This window comes from Pundamilia nyererei, unplaced genomic scaffold (assembly GCF_000239375.1).
Source record: "Pundamilia nyererei isolate P.nyererei 1_Seehausen unplaced genomic scaffold, PunNye1.0 scaffold00025, whole genome shotgun sequence".
Taxonomy (NCBI): Eukaryota; Metazoa; Chordata; class Actinopteri; order Cichliformes; family Cichlidae; genus Pundamilia; species Pundamilia nyererei.
In genome coordinates, this window is record NW_005187426.1 from 1,922,116 (window position 1) to 1,940,133 (window position 18,018).

At 39.1% G+C, this 18,018-nt stretch overlaps 1 protein-coding gene across 1 annotated transcript in view; it reads left to right on the forward strand.

Annotated features, from left to right (window-relative positions):
* Positions 1-16,699, forward strand: part of LOC102192367 (collagen and calcium-binding EGF domain-containing protein 1-like) — a 38,399-nt gene extending 21,700 nt beyond the window's left edge. Inside the window, exons 3-11 of the mRNA XM_005727585.1 lie at positions 8,434-8,486; positions 10,060-10,194; positions 10,642-10,779; positions 11,639-11,772; positions 12,023-12,137; positions 12,373-12,512; positions 13,017-13,052; positions 13,402-13,437; positions 14,100-16,699. Of these exons, the coding sequence (XP_005727642.1) occupies positions 8,434-8,486; positions 10,060-10,194; positions 10,642-10,779; positions 11,639-11,772; positions 12,023-12,137; positions 12,373-12,512; positions 13,017-13,052; positions 13,402-13,437; positions 14,100-14,288 (976 nt within the window). The 3' untranslated portion in view covers positions 14,289-16,699. The remainder of the gene's footprint in view (positions 1-8,433; positions 8,487-10,059; positions 10,195-10,641; positions 10,780-11,638; positions 11,773-12,022; positions 12,138-12,372; positions 12,513-13,016; positions 13,053-13,401; positions 13,438-14,099) is intronic.
* The last annotated feature ends 1,319 nt before the right edge of the window (positions 16,700-18,018 follow it).

Genomic DNA, 18,018 nt, shown 5'->3' on the forward strand with positions numbered 1-18,018 from the left:
CTTTATGTAATAATTGTCTGCCCAGTGGTCTGTTGCACAGCCCTGTCGGTTTTCTGTTTAAAGTTTGTAATTAAAACCTTTTGCTTTACTCAGTTTTGTGTTGGGGGGCTCGTGTATGTTACTCCCTCCCTGACGCCTAGCAGAGGGGGTCGTAACAGCTGCTTATTTGTTTTAGTAGATTCATTGTTTATGACTGTTAAGAAAACACTTGAAGAAAAGCTATTTGCTATTTCTTAAGAAAATTATGAAACTGTACTTTCATTTGTATTTGTGTGCTTTATGGGATACAAGTAATAATACTTATTGGCAATTACCAGTACTGTAGGTCCATATTTTGATCTACTAAGGTTACAAAGCAAACAAAACACAAATGGGAAAAAAAACAACAGATTTTCAAAAGCACAAGGGAAGTGTTTCTGGGGAGATAACCCGACGGACCAGTTGCAGGAACCAAAATATGCTAAGAATTGTGCTGGAAGACACTTAAAAGAAGAGGAGGATCTATTGGTTTTGTGAGGAAAGAAAAGATGAGAGGTAAGTGTGTTAGATAAGATAAGATAAGATAGAACTTTATTAATCCCTCGGGTGGGTTCCTCTGGGAAATTCGGTTTCCAAAAACACAGCACCGACAGAAGTTACAGTTACAGAATGAGATATATATATATATATAGATACATACATACATACATACATACATACATACATACATATATATAGATATACCCAAAACACGCCTACCATGTTTTGGGTTCCTCCATCAGGTTATTGTCTCCCCAGAAACACTTCCCTTGTGTTTTTTCCTATTTCCATTGTCGTTTTTCCCATTTCCATTGTGCTTTGTGTGCTTTTGCAGCATTTTTCTTATTGCTAGTGTTTTCTTAAGTTGCAGTCCGTTTGGACTCTCGGGGCCACCGTAGTACGATGTGCTTATAATGCTGCTGTCTTTGTCAAAGTGTTATAAAATTCTGGAAGCTGAAAGGGGCCAAAACTGAACTCTTGTGTGCTGCAGGCAAGTGGCTCTAACTGGCACAGCTCCTATCACAGTAAAGAGATAAACTATCACATATAAACAGTACTCTGCAAATATAGATCCACAATATTTCCACACTTTAGCAATGCCTGTAACAATGCCTACATGAACATGTTTGGCAGTTTTATTTTTTACCATCTTATTTTAGCACACGAGCATGCTGTTGGTGATCAGGTAGTAGGAAGCCCAGGAGTTTTCAGGTATCATTTTTCTAGCACTGTCACCTCACAGCAAGAGGTTTCTGGCTTCTAACCTACTGGTCAGCTGGAGCCTTTCCATGTTTTCTCCCAGTGTCCAAAGAGATATTTGATAGTTTAATTTTTGATTCTAAATTGGCTGCATGTGAAAATATGTCTCTATTTGTTGGTCAGCTTCACGTGGCCATAACTCTGATTAATGTTTGAGAAAGTTGTTGGATGATCATGACGGTTAATGTGCTGTTGATGTCTTAGTTGTTTACAAGTCATGTGACCTCTGTCATTGCATTTAGCTGCTTTTTGTAGGGCTAAAGGAACATTGAGAATATTACTAAAGTTGACAGGATTCAGTTTTTGAGGTTCAAATAGTCCATACATGTGGACACTGTTGCTTCCTACTCTGGACACAAGGATTTGTTAAAATGGGACACTTTGTGTTAAGTTACATTCTTTGGGAAGTTGTTGTGTCCCCTTAATGGTTTCTTCATAGTATCTGTGGGGGAAAAGAAGCATCATTTGAAGTTCAGCAAACAGCTGGTCCTTATTGACACCGCAGTTTAAAGGTTGTTGTAAAAGGTTGTGACCATTCCTGGCCTCAGCAAGTCTTATGGAGGATGGAACAATATTCATCTGCATGAAATGAAGATGGAAAAGGTAGACACCTCATCAGGTTTCTTGGCTGGAGAGCAACAGGAGGCCAGCATCATGTCAGTCTGAGCAGATGAGAGAGCGAGACAGATTATGTCAACAAGTAATAATGCTGATAGGACGGGCTGAATATAAATTGACATGTTTCAAATCACGGATTGAATATAAGGAGAGTGAAGCAAAGTGCACTGAGAGGACATGGAAAAAAAGCGGAGAGGGTGCTTGCTAACATCATCGTTTGGTTCGCTTATAAATCCTGACTGACATTAAAAGGCTGCAAGATTACTGGATGGCATCCAAGCCCTCACACAGACTCTCCTGCACATAAGACCATATATACACATGTATTCTATATTCTCACAGACATGAACATGCATGCTTAACAATGTCTGACTTTTGGCAGGCAGATCCCGACATTTTTTCTTTTAATTGAATGACACTAATTGCTAATATTTGGTGCCAATATAAAACATTTCTTGCCAACAAAATTACACTACAACTTCTAAAACTATTATATATAATGAAGAGAATGACAAACACACTCAGATTCCCAGCGCACAAACCTTTACATTCACACACACAAAGCTCAGACTGATTCCAGTTTAATGGGGTGTGTTTTAGAGGCTGTGTCATGCTGACCGACATACTTTCACATTCCAAAACAAAAACACACGGGTCACTTCTTCCTCCACTCTCAACTTCTTGTCCAGACGCCTCAGCCTCCACTGTCCCACCCACCAGAGACACCCAAGGGAGAGCTGCTCAGACTGACATGCTGCTTATGTATGTACAGTTTACAGATGTGCAGTGAGTTCAGTTAGTATTCACTATTGCTGACCAGATTCTGTTACCATTCAGATTTGTTTTTTCTCTACACATTTGTATCATAACTCCTCAAATACAACACACACATCAAAGGTGATGGATATGCTTCGGTGAAGACTGACAAACAAGAGCTTGGTAGAGAAGTTCAAACACTGTTTACCTCCACAGGAGATAGAGGGTTTATGAACATCTTAGGCCATTCAACAAGTACTTGTGAAGTGTTCTGCCAACATTTTAAAAGCTCAACTGTACTTTACATATTATCAGCACTATTATCATGAAAATATGTTTTGTTCTGGAATTAAATTAGCATAGTCAAATATACTTACAAGCAGGTAAACAATGTGCAAAAAATGAAATTTAAAGACATACCATTAGATAAAATATAAAGGACACAGTACTTGAGCTACCCCTAGTTTTTTTTTATTCTTTTACAGAGAACTATTCAATTCAATTTTATTTTATTTAACAGAACCAAGTCACAACAACATTTGCCTCAAGGTGCTTTATATTGTAAGGTAGACCCTATATACAGAGAAAAACCTAACAATCATATAACCCCCAATGAGCAAGCACTTTGGCGACAGCGGGAAGAAAAAACTCCCTTTTAACAGGAAGAAACCTGCGGCAGAACCAGCCTCAGGGAGAAGGAAGACAGGACAAAAGACATGCTGTGGAAGAGAGCCAGAGATTAATAACAAGCACGATTCAATGCAGAGAGGTCTATTAACACATTGTGAGTGAGAAAGGTGAGTGAAGAAGAAATACTCAATGCATTATAGGAATCCCCGGCAGCCTACGTCTATTGCAGCATAACTAAGGGAGGATTCAGGGTCACCTGATCCAGCCCTAACTATATGCTTTAGCAAGGAAAGTTTTAAGCCTGATCTTAAAAGTAGAGATCTGTCTTCAAACTGGAAGCTGGTTCCACAGAAGCGGGGCCTGAAAACTGAAGGCTCTCCCTCCCATTCTACATTTAAATACTGTAGGAACAACAAGTAAGCCTGCAGTGCAAGACTGAAGCGTTCTAATGGGGTGATATGGTACTATCTTATCATTAAGATAAGATGGGGCCTGATTATTTAAGACATTGTATGTGAGGACCAGGGTTTTGAATTAAATCTGGATTTAATAGCCAAAGAAGGGAAGCCAGTATAGGAGAAATATGCTCTCTCTTTCTAGTCCCTGTCAGTACTCTTGCTGCAGCATATGTGCAATCATACATGGAAACAGAGTATATAAGTCACCAACAGAGTTTTTACAATTCTAACAACCCTGAAAGTCAATATGGCCACCTTTATTCTTCAACAGCGTGAATTCTTTTGAGCAAGCTTTATTGTAATTTTTTAAGTGGTCTTCAGGAATGGTTCTCCAAGCTTCTTGAAGGACATTTCAAAGCTCTTCTTTGGATGTTGGCTGACTTTTGTTCTGTTCTTTGTCAAGATGATCCCACACTGCTTCAATAATGTTGAGGTCCAGGCTCCAAGCAGCCCAGTCGATGACTGGTAGTATTCCACTGTGTGTTTTTCTATCCAGCTAAGCTTTTACTGGATTGGCAGTGTGTTTAGGATCATTGCCGTGCTGAAAAATGAACCTGTTGCCTATCAGATGCTTTCCAGATGGTATTGCATGGCGAATGAAAATCTGATGATACTTTTCTGCATTTCTAATTCCAAACATATTGACAATGCAGCTCCAAACCAGGGGAGAGCCGCCACCATATTTCACAGATGGCTGTAGACAATTACTGTTGTACTTCTCTACCAACCTCTTCTGCACATTTAGACAAGGATTTGACCCCAAAATGTCACATTTGGATTCATCGGTCCATGAGACAAGTTGCTACTCATTTTACCTCCAGTTATTCTATATTTTTTGAATACCCCTGCCTTCCCCTGGTCTGCACCCTTCCAGTGAGACCGTTTCTGATGAGGTTTTGTTGGGCAATAGAAGGATCAGCTGAAAGGCCAGATGCAGCTCTCAGGTCCTGTCTCAGGTCTTATCTGGATTTCCTTTTCCTATTCCTTAAGGTTAGGACTTTCAGGTACTGTTCATCTTCTTTAGTTGGTTCTTTTATAGGCTTGCCACTTCTCCTTTTGTCCTCCATTTGCACCGTTTTCTCTTTTTTTTAAGGACCCACTGAACACCATGCAGAAACAAGCCAGCGTGTTTGGCTTGTAGCATTTTAGGTATCATCTTATTGGTGAAACTATTTTATTTTATTCCTTCCAAACTTGCTTCTAGTATCAAAGTGTCTCTATATCAATTATGGAATTAATTCTTTGCTAAGTTGCGTCTTATGTGTCCAGACCTTTGCATGCCACTGTGTTTATAGCTAATTTTATGAACACTTTCTTATATTTATGACACCTTTTTTTCCCTGTTATATTTAGATGACTCATGACACAGCACACATTTGTCAGTTGTTTTGGTTTGTTGTTGAAATGAGCAGACACTGGAATTACACTTCTACAGCCTTATGCATATTTGTGTATACACATCTGCACAGAGAAAGGTGTTATGGGTGACTTATGTTAAAAGAGTTGCACACACAACTCAAAATTTCACCAGCAAAAATTGTCAAGCAATTATTATTGCCTAATTAGCTCTAAAAGCAGTAAGCAGTCGACGCTTATGGCAATGCAATTAGTTTGTCAGGTAGGAAGTGTTCCAGGATTTTACCCTGTGGGGAATATGAACAGCTTGGCTAAAATTCAAGGGAAAAACATTTGCAAACAGGGTGAAAGTGCCCATTGTGTCAAAGCCATACATGTAAAGTTCAGAGTGGCTGTTACGGTCCCTAAATTACTGGCTCAGAGGAACCCATAAACTATGAGAAGCCACAAGCTGTTGGGAGTTCAAAGCAAATTTAATGATGCAAAAACCGAACACAAATAAGGGAGATGGAAGCCCTGGCCAAAACAAACAAATGAGAGAGAAGGTCTTGAACCAGCCAAGTACTGCTTCTTTGGATTCTGCCTTCTGTCCTAAAATAAAAAATACTCAACAGTCAATGATTAACACCACAACCAAAAACATGTCTGCTGGTAACTCAGCTAATAGCTAACAAAACAAACCTGCAAAAACAGCTCAGGATTAAAGCTGACTCTGCGGTGGTGGTGAACCAGACACTCTACACCTCTGGCTTTCAATATGTGATCGTCAACATGCACAACCAATGAGAGAGAAGGAGCGCACGTGAATGAAAAATGATCAAGACAAGAAGGAAGAACGTAGCAGAGGAGAAAAAAACAGTGGCTTACATAACACGTTCCTTCATACTGTAGCAGTTCAAGAATTATTAAATTGTTTCAACAAGAGAAAGTGAAGGAGTCATAAGATTTCAGATAAGTTTTCAGGGTGAGAAAGAAAAAAGAGCATAGAGGGATGTGTGTAGTTTTATGCATGCACTGGGCCATTTCTTTTCTTTGGTTATGCACCATGTTTTCCTCTACTTTTACAAACCGATGGGTTGCTGAAACAAATAAATAGGGTCGTTAAGCCATATGTGTAGTCCTAAATTACAGCTGTTCTAAAGTTGATCAGAACCAGATCTACTTTAATCTTCAAGCTAAATAATCTTTTTAGCTGCTGTCATGCCAACGATATAAATCCAAGAAACCCTCCTGCTCAGACGTACATCTGCATCACATTAGCCCAACTTAGATCACTGACTGAGTGATTGATTGATGGATTGACTGACTGATGCAATGAGTGACAATCTTCATCTCAGTATTCACTTTCCTTTCTCCACCTCAGCTCAGAGCCTGGCTTTATACATCCCTCTCAACACTCCACGCTACAGGCTGCAGATTAAAGCCACTCTCATCTGGATCTCATCAGTTTAGGCTGGCCTCGCTATTTTATAGGTTATTTTTCATTCAAGAGAGGGAGGGGGATCTCATAGTGATTTAAGGTTACACTGCATGGAGGCTGGAGGAAAATAAAAGCAACTTATTGTCTTGAGGGGACCTTGACTGAAGCAGCATGCTAAATCCCCTCCGGTAACAGCTTGCAGTTTTTGGGATAGGAGTTGGGAATTCATCTGTGTTTTTTCAAGCATGCATGTGTGATATTTGTTGCATGCTGTGCTGCTAGAAATTCTGAGCCATTTCCTCTGTTTTTTTCCAGCTGTGATGCTTGTAACATGTGGTGGATTGTTGTGGGATTGCTGAACGACTGTCATTTCCAAACACCCTAAATCAAGTGTGAGAAAATTCCTTGCCCAATCATTTTTGTGCAATGCTGACTTAGGGAAAAATGCATCTACAAGACTTTAGGAGTTTACATCACAAAAGTAGACTGTAAACAAGTTTTGTTTTTTGTTTTTTTTGTTTTTTAAATGAATTCATAGTTTAAGTACTGTGACTAAAATTCAGAATAAGAAGTAACTGCAGCTTGTTTTTACCTACTTTTTTAAAACTGTAGTGAAACTGAGAAACAGACCAGTAGCCCTCAGGCAGCTTTGATGACCTGCTGACAAATGAGCTAGTTGCTCATTTGTCAGCTGATTGCCAAAATGAACTTGAGTTCTTGGGTTTATTTATTATTGCAATAGTTAGTTAGTTGACTCTAAGTCTACTATTATTTGTAAAGGATGGCCTCTCTCATTTCCAATACTGTTTTGACGCAGGTTAATAATGCATATAAAATAAGCTGCTCTTTACTTTTTAGTGTTTTGGTGCTGCTAGTGCCGAATACCTTCCTCTAAATCAGCGGTCCCCAACCCCCGGGCCTCGGACCGGTACCGGTCCGTGAGTCGTTTGGTACCGGGCCACGAGTGTTGAGGCTCAGGTGTGAAATGTATAGTTTTCAGGGTTTTTATCGGTTTTCAGCGTTACTTTGTCATCATTTTTATCGTTTACTCGGTTTTCCTGGCTCTTTTCACGTGTGTTATGAATAAATCTTCTTTTTTTCGGTACCGGTACTAGTTTTATTTTGTTGTATTTATCCGCAACACCTTAAAGGCCGGTCCATGAAAATATTGTCGGGCATAAACCGGTCCGTGGCACAAAAAAGGTTGGGGACCGCTGCTCTAAATGATGATGTGTTAGTTGTCAGTGAGGGTGGCAGGATGTCATTGTTGTCCTCACGTTTATCTTCAGCTGCACTTATACACTTATACACTGTTTAAATACTACAACAGTTGGCTCGCGGTGTACACTTTCCAAATATTTTTTATTTTACAAAGTTCACGTGAACAGCAACAAACTTATAAAACTGCAGTGCTGAAATTATTCAATTTAATTACTGCTCTCTGAAGCAAAGATTTTTTGACTCTACTAAGCAGATTTTGCTTCTTGGCTCTTTACTAATTAAAACAGCCATTTCTACTTGATGGGCAACAAATCACATTTATATAGAAAAGTGCATCATGCAGGCCTGTTTTTCATCAGTGCAATGCGCTACACAGTTAAAATGCAGATTCATCACAGCAGTTATCCTGTTTTTGCTGTTTCATTTACCACTCTGTAATTGTCGTGATCCAATATGTAACAAAGTCAACATCAACTGAAACATTTGGTTTGACTGTAGAAGTGCTGGTTTGCAGACTTTTTATTACATATGGAGGTTTTCTGTTTCTCTCCGAGCAAATCAACATCTGGGTACGGCTTTTTATTTATCAAACATATAACGGCGGTATCACTCTTCTCATGTATAAAAAAATAAAATAAAATGGCTTTCCCAGCTGATCTGAAATTGGCGTTGAATATTCTCCTTTTCTACTTTCAGGAGGAAGTGCTGTAAAGGATTCAGATTTGTGATGGGCCAGTGCATACCTGAAAGTAGGTAAACCATTTGCTCCATCGCATAAGTTTTGCTCACATCTGGATCCACATGTTTCAAATCTGATGCAATTTTGTTTTCCTCGAAGGCAGTTTATAAACACAACAAACTGTACAAAACATAATGTGGAACACCTTTGTCAGTTTAGCAGTCCTTTCATACAGCTTGTACACTTCAGTCACCTGAAACAAACGGCACATAAAAAATAATATGTCTTGGCAAAGACAACTGACAACTGTGATTTTCCATAACAAACATCTGATTCTTGTGAAAGTTGTCAGCTTTCATGGCCATGATCTCACGGGCTGGTGAAAAGCATTGCTAAACAATTTCGTTTCTTTCTAAAACTGTAATCCTGTGCTTCCAGATGGTAACAGTAATTAGCATCAGACACTAGACGGTGCTGTTCTTCCATGACCCCATGAAGAACGAATGCTTCCCTAAATTATTTGTGAATAGCTGATATATAAGGAGAGACTGAAGATAGACAATAGATATGATCATATCTGTAGTATGTTTCTTACAGCAGGTTAAAATTTGAACTTGAGTCAACTTGAGCAACAATAAAATTATAATAAAGTATATAAACAAAATAAATCAGTGCTTAACTTTGCTTGACATGCCATTAAAATCTCCAAATGCTGTGGTGCTTACAGCCCCAGCCAGAGGCTATAAGTGAGGCACAGAAACCCAGAGAAGAGATCAAATAACTGCATTTTAATGTTTCAGTTTAATGGTTCCTTTGGCCTAATAGCACACAAGTTTAATGCAGGCTGCTGTAGGATCTCAGTTATATTCTATACTAACTACGACATGAACTACTCTGTTGAAAATCTGACAATACACTTATTAGATGAAATCCTAGACTTAGTGTGACTAGTCGCAGGCTTAAAGATCGGGTTAAAGGCTCAGTCATTCAGGAGGAGCTCAGAGGAGAGCTGCTACTCTATCACATTATATGGAGCCAGTTGAGGTGGTTCCTGGGTGCCTCTTAGATGAAGTGTTTTGGATATGTTCTACCAGGAGGAGACCCTGGAGCATACCCAGGACATACTGGAGACATTACGTCTCGTGCCTGGTTTCCTTGTTTCACCCTTAGAAGAGCTGAAGGAGGTGTTTGGGGAGAGGGAGGTCTGGGTGTCTCTGCTTTGACAGCCCCTCCCACGATGGGGAAATACATATAAACAGCAGAATAACAAGCAAGCAACTCTAGGTTGCAGTGGCGTATATAAACTCCAACATTCATTGTGATTAGATACTGTAAAACATGAACTTAATGAAATTGAATAAAGCCATGCAGAGTCTGCACTGATGTAAGGTTATGGAAAAAAAATCTCTTGTCCACAAATTGTTTGTGTTGAATATGGAGGAAACTTCAGATAGTTACAGATATGAGTTACATGATAATATTTCAGACTGTGCCAGTAAATGTTTTGCTTGTGTTACACCCATCCTACTGTGATATGTATAAACCCTTTTTGAGATGTTTCTTTACTTGTTCTGAAACTCTATGAATGAAACAAAGCAGTAATGAAGCTGTATAAAATGCTCACACCACACTCCTCTTTATAGGTGTGGATGTGTGTGCTGCGTCACCTTGCGAGCAGCAGTGCACTGATAACTTTGGACGAGTTGTCTGCACATGCTATCCTGGATATCGCTTTGACCGAGAAAGACACCGCAACCACAAATCTCCATACTGCCTGGGTCAGTTTTCATTATCATTATCTCTGGGAAAAAACAATTAACTATGCTTTTGCATAGGCTATTTGTCATTCACTGCACCACAGGTCTTTATTCTTGAAAGTGATCTAAGTAACAAGTGTGGTTTGGAACTATACAGGTGAAATAGCTCCCTCTTGTGGTTTTGTGCAGCAAAACATTTTCTCTCTATTACCATCAGCTTTCTGGGCTTAGACCAGGACCTGGAAAAGTAATTCTAAAAAGCTCTTAATTGCATTTAACACCTCAAAGTGACTTTCATCTTTCAAATTCTACAATAAAAGATTAACCTGAAAACACACAAATGGACAGAAATTACTATGTGTAAGTGTAGGAATTAAACATTCAAATTTTACTTGAGATTTACTGTAAACTAACTTTATCTTTACTACTTTCTTCCCCTTTCTGTCTCTATCACACAAAAATATGCAGACATTGATGAGTGTGAGGCCCCAGGCAGCAGTCTGTGTGACCAGGAGTGTGTGAACACAGTGGGCAGCTTTGAGTGTCGCTGTCGCAGTGGTTACATACTTGCATCGGATCAACGCTCTTGCATTGCCATACACAACTGTAAGTTTCTGTGCCACTCATCATCGCATCATTTTGAGCTTTATGTTTTTTTTTCATGTTTGTCTTCTATTTTTCCTGCTCTGTTTCCTTCATTTTAGTTGTAGAGCGCTTTGGTCAACCTTTGTTGTTTTCAGATGTGCTTATAAATAAATTGATCGCTGTAAACAGAACTTGTAGCAGATTCTTTTAGGCCTTTGGCTGTTTTAAATAAGATATCGCTTCCAGCTGGTGGTAGGGCAGATTATGTTATAACAAAGATAGATGTGAGATTTTATGTGAGGTTGAACAGAAGAAGGTTGTTTGAATAACTGCAACTGTGAGTAGATGCATGACAAACTTAGGATGCAAAGCCAGGAAAGTAAATGACAAGAACCCGTTTTATTAGGTGATGCAAAAAAACATCAAAAACTTTTTTTTAAAAAGAAAGAAACACAAGGTTAAAGAATGAAAATAAAACCAAACCAAAAACAGGAGCATGAGTTACAACAGGAAAAACAAACACAGAGCAAACACACTGGCAACTGATAGAGGGAAGACAGGAAGATATAAACCCAGGGTTGAAAAGATGGAGATCAGACACAGGTGAAGGCAAAATACAGAAGGAAATAAACATGAAAAATGTGGACAGTGGAAAAATGGAAGTTAAGAGACAGACATAAAAGAGAGACAAAGAAAAAAAGTAAGAACACGAAAACAAAAATCAATTACAGTAATTACAATTACAATTACAGTACTGCTTGTGGTGGTATTTAAACTCACATGAATTCAAAAAAATTGACTGAACTTCTTTCTTCTGTTATTTAACTTAACAGCATGCAGTACAGTTTGAGAATTTTATTTCCTTGTTTTTTTCTTGCAGTGAGCTCATCAGGGAAGTCAGATACCTTGATGAGTTCTGGTACCTGCTCATTCACCTGTCAAGATTTTATGAACATGAAAAATAGTTTACTGCAGCTGAAACTCAAGCTGGGAAATACACACTCACCCAACCAGGTAACATCTTTATGTAATAGCAGTTAAACCAAATGACTGAATCAAGCATTCAAGCATGAACTCTTTCAGTCAGTCAATCAGACCATTTATTGTAAATGATGATGGCTAAAAAGTGAGCAAGACTTAATAGTTGCATAAAAAACTGAGGATGTTAAAGAAATTATTCAATTATTCAAAGTCAAACTGTGTTGGACCACACATCTGACCTTTAAATTCATTTTAGTTTAAACTTTCTTCTATTCTTTTGAAGGTACCTGGCTTGGCCAACAGCAGTAATAAACCAAGTCTGGGACGAGCAGGAAAAAAACCTGATGGCCCATGCCTTTCTGGTCTTCCTGGCCCTCCAGGAGCTCCTGGCGTCCCAGGTAATATGAAACTGATGGAAATCCTAGAGACAGATCCACCTCTAGTTACAGACACTGTATTACAGTGGCAAATATTTTGGCTATTTACCTAATAGATTTACTGGAAAATAATCAAATGAAATGTTCTGAACAGATGATGTTCGCTCATAATAACAGACCTTAAAAGTATTCTCAGCCCATGCTGTTGGGATGCCAGACTCCACTGAGGTTAATATTTTTCTTCTGTCTCTACCAGGACACCCAGGGCAACCTGGAATGAGAGGTGACCTTGGGGAGAGGGGCCCTCCTGGACCTCCTGGCCCTCGGGGAGACATGGGACCTATGGGTCCAGAGCCTGACCTAAAGCACATAAAGAGAGGCCGCAGGGGGCCAGTGGTAAGGAAAGAAACTGGCACCATAATTTAGGTGTTCTTACAGGCTTTACCTCCCACTTCAATCAGCTCATAAAGCTAATAACCCTTTTCCACTGGCGCAGCGACATGACTGGTGCTGGGACACATCCAGTTCTGTCTTGATGTTTGTAGAGACGTATTATTAATCCATTTTCAGCGGATTAGCAACCAAATCCTACAAGTAATGTTGGCAGCATAAGTTGCTATTCACTATGAATCTGAAGACTGTACCTGCAATTTATGAGTCTTTTTTTTGCAGCAGAGCCTCCAATAGTCACTGATATCAGTAGTCACTACTTGGAACTAGCAAACTTGCTATGTCTTGAAAAAAATCTGTTCTGTGTCAGACACCAGTACTGCATCAGTGGAAAGAGGTAGCTCAAAGATGAATAGATGAACTGTATGATAATAGTTTAAGCAGGTAACTGTTGCTGTGATTAAAAGAAAACCTGCTGTTCTTAAACCCATCTCTCAATCGTTTATACAGGGACCACCCGGGGCGCCAGGAAGAGATGGATTAAAGGTTGTTATAGCAACTTTATTTTGCTTATGTGTCTTTGTATGCTTTTGTGTCACCATCGCCAGTCGCCATCTTGTGCCTGTCTGTGTCTGGCTCACACATTTCAAATGCACTCTTAATAGACCCTGCTCTGAAAAGCAAACTTAACAACATTTATTACGTTTTTTTGTTTTTTAACTGTTTCTTATACCTCGTCTCACCATTCTGACATTTAAACTCACCACTGATGCTCTTCCCATGCATGAAGCTACAGTACACCCTGTTATGAGTCTTATTGTCCATGGAAGCAAGCAAGCTGAACACAGTTTAAAAGGTTAAAACTCAATCAGTGTGTGCTGTTTCTCATCTACAGGGTGACAGAGGAGCGCCAGGTCCCAGAGGCCCACCTGTAAGTTATTATAGATGTATGGATTATAACACACTATATCAATGATAGACATAGCCACTGTGAAATCACCTACTTGTTTACGAAGCCCTGGTGTAAAGCTTTAGTCTAAGCGTTTTAGGTGCTAGAAGTGATCATATTTGGATAAGAGGGTTAAAAAAACAAAGTCTGGCAAGGTTGGTTAACAAGCTGCATCCATACACCTTAAGTGTGCATCAGTCAGACACTCAGTACCTGCTAATAAGTGCAATGTAGCATAAAAATAACATGCTAAAAATTAACCATGAAAACTGGAACACAGACTTTTTGGTATGTTGTAATATTAGTCCACATTATTCATCAGATAATTTCACTGAACATGTTTTAAAAGGAACAAATGCCACAAACATGGGCAAAAGGTGGTACATACTAGCAGACAGCTACTTGCTAAATCCCTTTGTGGCTGCAACCCCATATATTTAAGTCTAGAATAAATTTAAAAGAGTGAGCTTATAGCTGTGATGTAAAGGGTAAACTAGTTATGGGGGCTAACTGACATTTGGAGTAATGATTTAGTGACCATTCAAGGAGCTGCACTGTTTCGGGGGCTTTCAGCTTTTCCTTTATTTTCAGGCTGCATGTGCACAATTAATTAACTAACCAATCAATTTCTCGCCTGTCTCTAGGGTCCACCTGGCTCCTTCGACTTTCTTTTGCTAATGATGGCTGACATCCGAAATGACATAATCGAACTGCAAGAGAAGGTGTTTGGGGAGCAGCGGGGAATCTCTCTGGACAGTCCTCCTCATAACAGCGGGGAAGCAGATTTTGTAGAGTGGGGCTCTGGAAAAGGAGATCACATGCTTAATACCTGACCTCTAACGTCCACCTCAGAGTAACAATTACTTGATCCCAGCAAACAACATATCAATCCTGACTCTTTGCTTAGAGGATAATGGATGCTGGCGGTCAAAATGTTAGTGTGTACATAATTCCTAAACTTATGGCTGGGATGAGCCTTGCTTGAACTTCAACAATGGTACAGACAGTAAAAGAGAGCAACCTAAATTTTGAAATCTGATGCTTTGACCACTGCAAGCGCTGTTTTGCTTCCTTTCAAGTGGATGTGAGAGTGAAGGGTGTGCGTGCAGGACATGGAGTGAGAAAGATGCCGCGTGAGCCTTTATGTCTGAGTCTCTGAGCTGTGCCTCTGAGCAGAACCACTTCAAACGACCGACTTTATCGTCTACATCTCTTCCTGTTTCTGAGTCTGTTCATGAAAGCTCTGCTGTGCCACTCACAGTTTGCCTCCAGGGCACTGGTATGAGGACCCAGGCCCTGCGCTGTTACCCTCCTCAGCACCTGCCTGTGGCATCCAGCCATGAACACTGACTGTGCAACTAACCTCTGAGGGGGTCTTCAGAAAATAAAGATATATGAGTATGGTATTGTTAAAATTAAAATGAAAGAAGATCAATTTTAATAGAAAAAACATTTAACACATAGCAATCACCTGATATGTACCACTTAGCAATAATATGAAGTGATGTAAATGATTTTAAAAAGTAAAAAATGGACACATAATAATCTTTAAACTCACTTGTTTAATGGGTTCATTATGAACATGTTCAAGAAGAATGTTGAACATCTTTTAAAATTGGAGGATGAGCCAGCAAGACAGACAAGAAGACAGCTGGTCATTTATTCTATTTTATTTTATTTTTTTAAGTAAATTATGAAAAGGGTCAACTGAGTGCTTGTCAAGGTTTGTCTTAATGTAGTTATTTTGTAGTTTTCCATTTGAATTTGTTGTCCATCAGTTTCAAAAGATGTAATAATTAGTTGGTTTTCAACAAAGCATGTAGCAAAAGTTACAGAGGAGAATGAGAGCCATGTTAAAAACATATATATTACTGATTATTTTGAGAGTAAAGTCAAAATGTCGAGATTACAGCTGTTGTTATAAGACAAACTGCCACAGCTGCTATACTCTCTAAAATGCCTTGATAGATGAGTTAGTGAAAAGAAACTGATCAGTCATCTTATCGTGTCTTGTGACACAACATTCATGCTGTTTATTGTAACCATTGATACCCTTACATCTGTCAACCGCCAGCCATTTCATTTTGCCAAATCCACTCTTCTGTGTTTGTGTGTTTTTTTCCATCTGACCAGAAGCAGCTTTCTTCACCTTATACTGATCACTATACTGTGTTTATGTGCTAAAGGATTGATAATTTCCTGGACAATATCAGTGGACAGCAACATCAGGAAGAAGGAGCACAACAAAATAAAGCAGATGTGGAAGTTAAAGCCCAAGAGGTCCCAAAAGAGTAGAGCCAGGAGCTCTAACTCTAGAAACAGCACACTATTCAGAATTCTCAAATTACACAGAGCAATAATATATACACAAATATAAAACAGCTAATAATCGCCCTAAATGGTCTATTTTACTTCAGTTCAGCATAATAAAATTTTTATATGAAAAATGTTTTAAAGGGTTGCTAGGAGCAACCAGAAGCATCGCTATCAGGATTTATCCTCCCCATATGAAAATATGAACACAGTTTAAAATGTGTCCACTATAAGTACATTACAATGGAAAACTCAGTAAACTAATTTGAGACTCTAGTATTTTCATCTGGATGATTTTGGTGCTGAATAAATGTGTATAATAATAATAATAATAACATAATAATCACCAATTCAGTTTGATAAGACAACCTGAGGGTTTTTGTGCCATAAATGGATTAATAGCAATTGCCAAATTTATAGCCCACTCATACTCATACTCTTTCAATTTATGTCCCAAGGGGGTTGGAGCCTGTCCCAGATGACACTGGGTAAAAAACAGACTACACTCATACCAATTCCAACTCTAACATGCACTGTTGCTGCACTGAAAAAGCAAGGTTGAGTAATTGTGAAAAACAGACACAGGCACAACTCACAAAGAAAGACCCAGCCAACAGTAGTTTGAAATCCAGAAACCTTCTGAGACATAGTGCACTAACTACTCACCACTAAAAAGAGTATAGCCAGACTCAAATTCCCTGCTTGTGTGCACAAACTTGGCCAAATAAAGATGATTCTGACTTTCAAACCAAGTGTGGATTTATTCAGTGCCACCAGCAGAGGGTGCTAATTCTCAGATGGTGCTTTCTCAAAGCAAAGCGTTGCGTTCTTTAATTTGCTTTGTGAATCCCACCCAGGTTTTTACTTACCTGATCAAAGGGCCCTGCCACCAAACCATCACATACTTAGAAGGTGTTTATATTTCTCCATGTTTTTGAGCATACATGAATTATCCTAGCATTCATGTACAGGCTGGTGCTCATCATTATGTTCAGCGCTGACTGTTGAACCATTGCGTGGCTGCATGTTATTATGAAAGGTGTAACAATTAGAGGTCAGAGGTGAAATGTCTTGGGGTACAGAGCTGTAGGGATAATTATAGAGTGCAGGCTGACAGCGAGGGCCTGTTTGAGCTTGTGCACCCCACAACTTAAGAGATTGTGAAATATATTTGAAATAGATTTGTGCTGTGATCTGGTTCACCACACATATTATTTTTATATATATATATATTTAAAAAAAAAATTTTTTAAATATATATGCATTTACACACACACACACACACATTTACACACACACACACACACACACACACACACACACACACACACACACACACACACACACACACACACACATATCAGTGTCTGTTACGTGTGTGTGTGTGTTTCACTTCGTGACAGACTTCTCACTTAACAGCTCCACCCCCTGCCGTGCAAACGGGATCAGGAAAAACAACATGAAACAATTTAAGAACCATGTCAGTAAGAGAAAGGCAGGAGACTGAAAGAGATTATCTCATTTCCTTCACCGCTTGTCATGCAATTGGAAGCCTCTTTCTCAGCCTGTAGAGGACAGTAGAGGCAAGGTCACCAGAGTGCATCTTGATGCATGAAGTTCACATACCATCACTCACAATAGATTTGTCTCCTCCATCACAGAAGATCAACAAAACGGGCTCTTCCTTATTTTACATTTTAATATTTTACATTGACTTGCGTTCTAATTCACGTGAGCTTTTATTTCCTTACTCTGGCAAGCATGCAAGATAAAATCTAAGTGGGTTTCATATGAATGTATACCTGAGATCTCCTTTAAGACTGCTCTTATACTCATATCTCTACCAACCCATGTTATAATAACAGACCTTAAAAGTATTCTCAGCCCATGCTGTTGGGATGCCAGACTCCACTGATGTTCTACAGTTAGTAGAATTGTGTAACTATTTGCTGGCATCTTCAGATGAGACTAAAGATACAAGAGATAAAATTTGGCCAGATGTTTCCTAGAATGAGAGGAATTTCCGTGCTGGCACACTATGGGCTATCCATAAATACACCTCATGCACGACAGAGCTGTCACTTCAAACAGTTGAGTGAGAAAAGCGTGTGTAAACTTCGGCTGATTCTGGAGATGCAAATGGATGTGTGTTTCAGTATGCAACCTGGAAAGTTAATAGAGTTAATATGATCCCTTTTTGTGAAATACCATGTTTTAATATAATTTGTTTGATATGCGTATCAAGAGCCA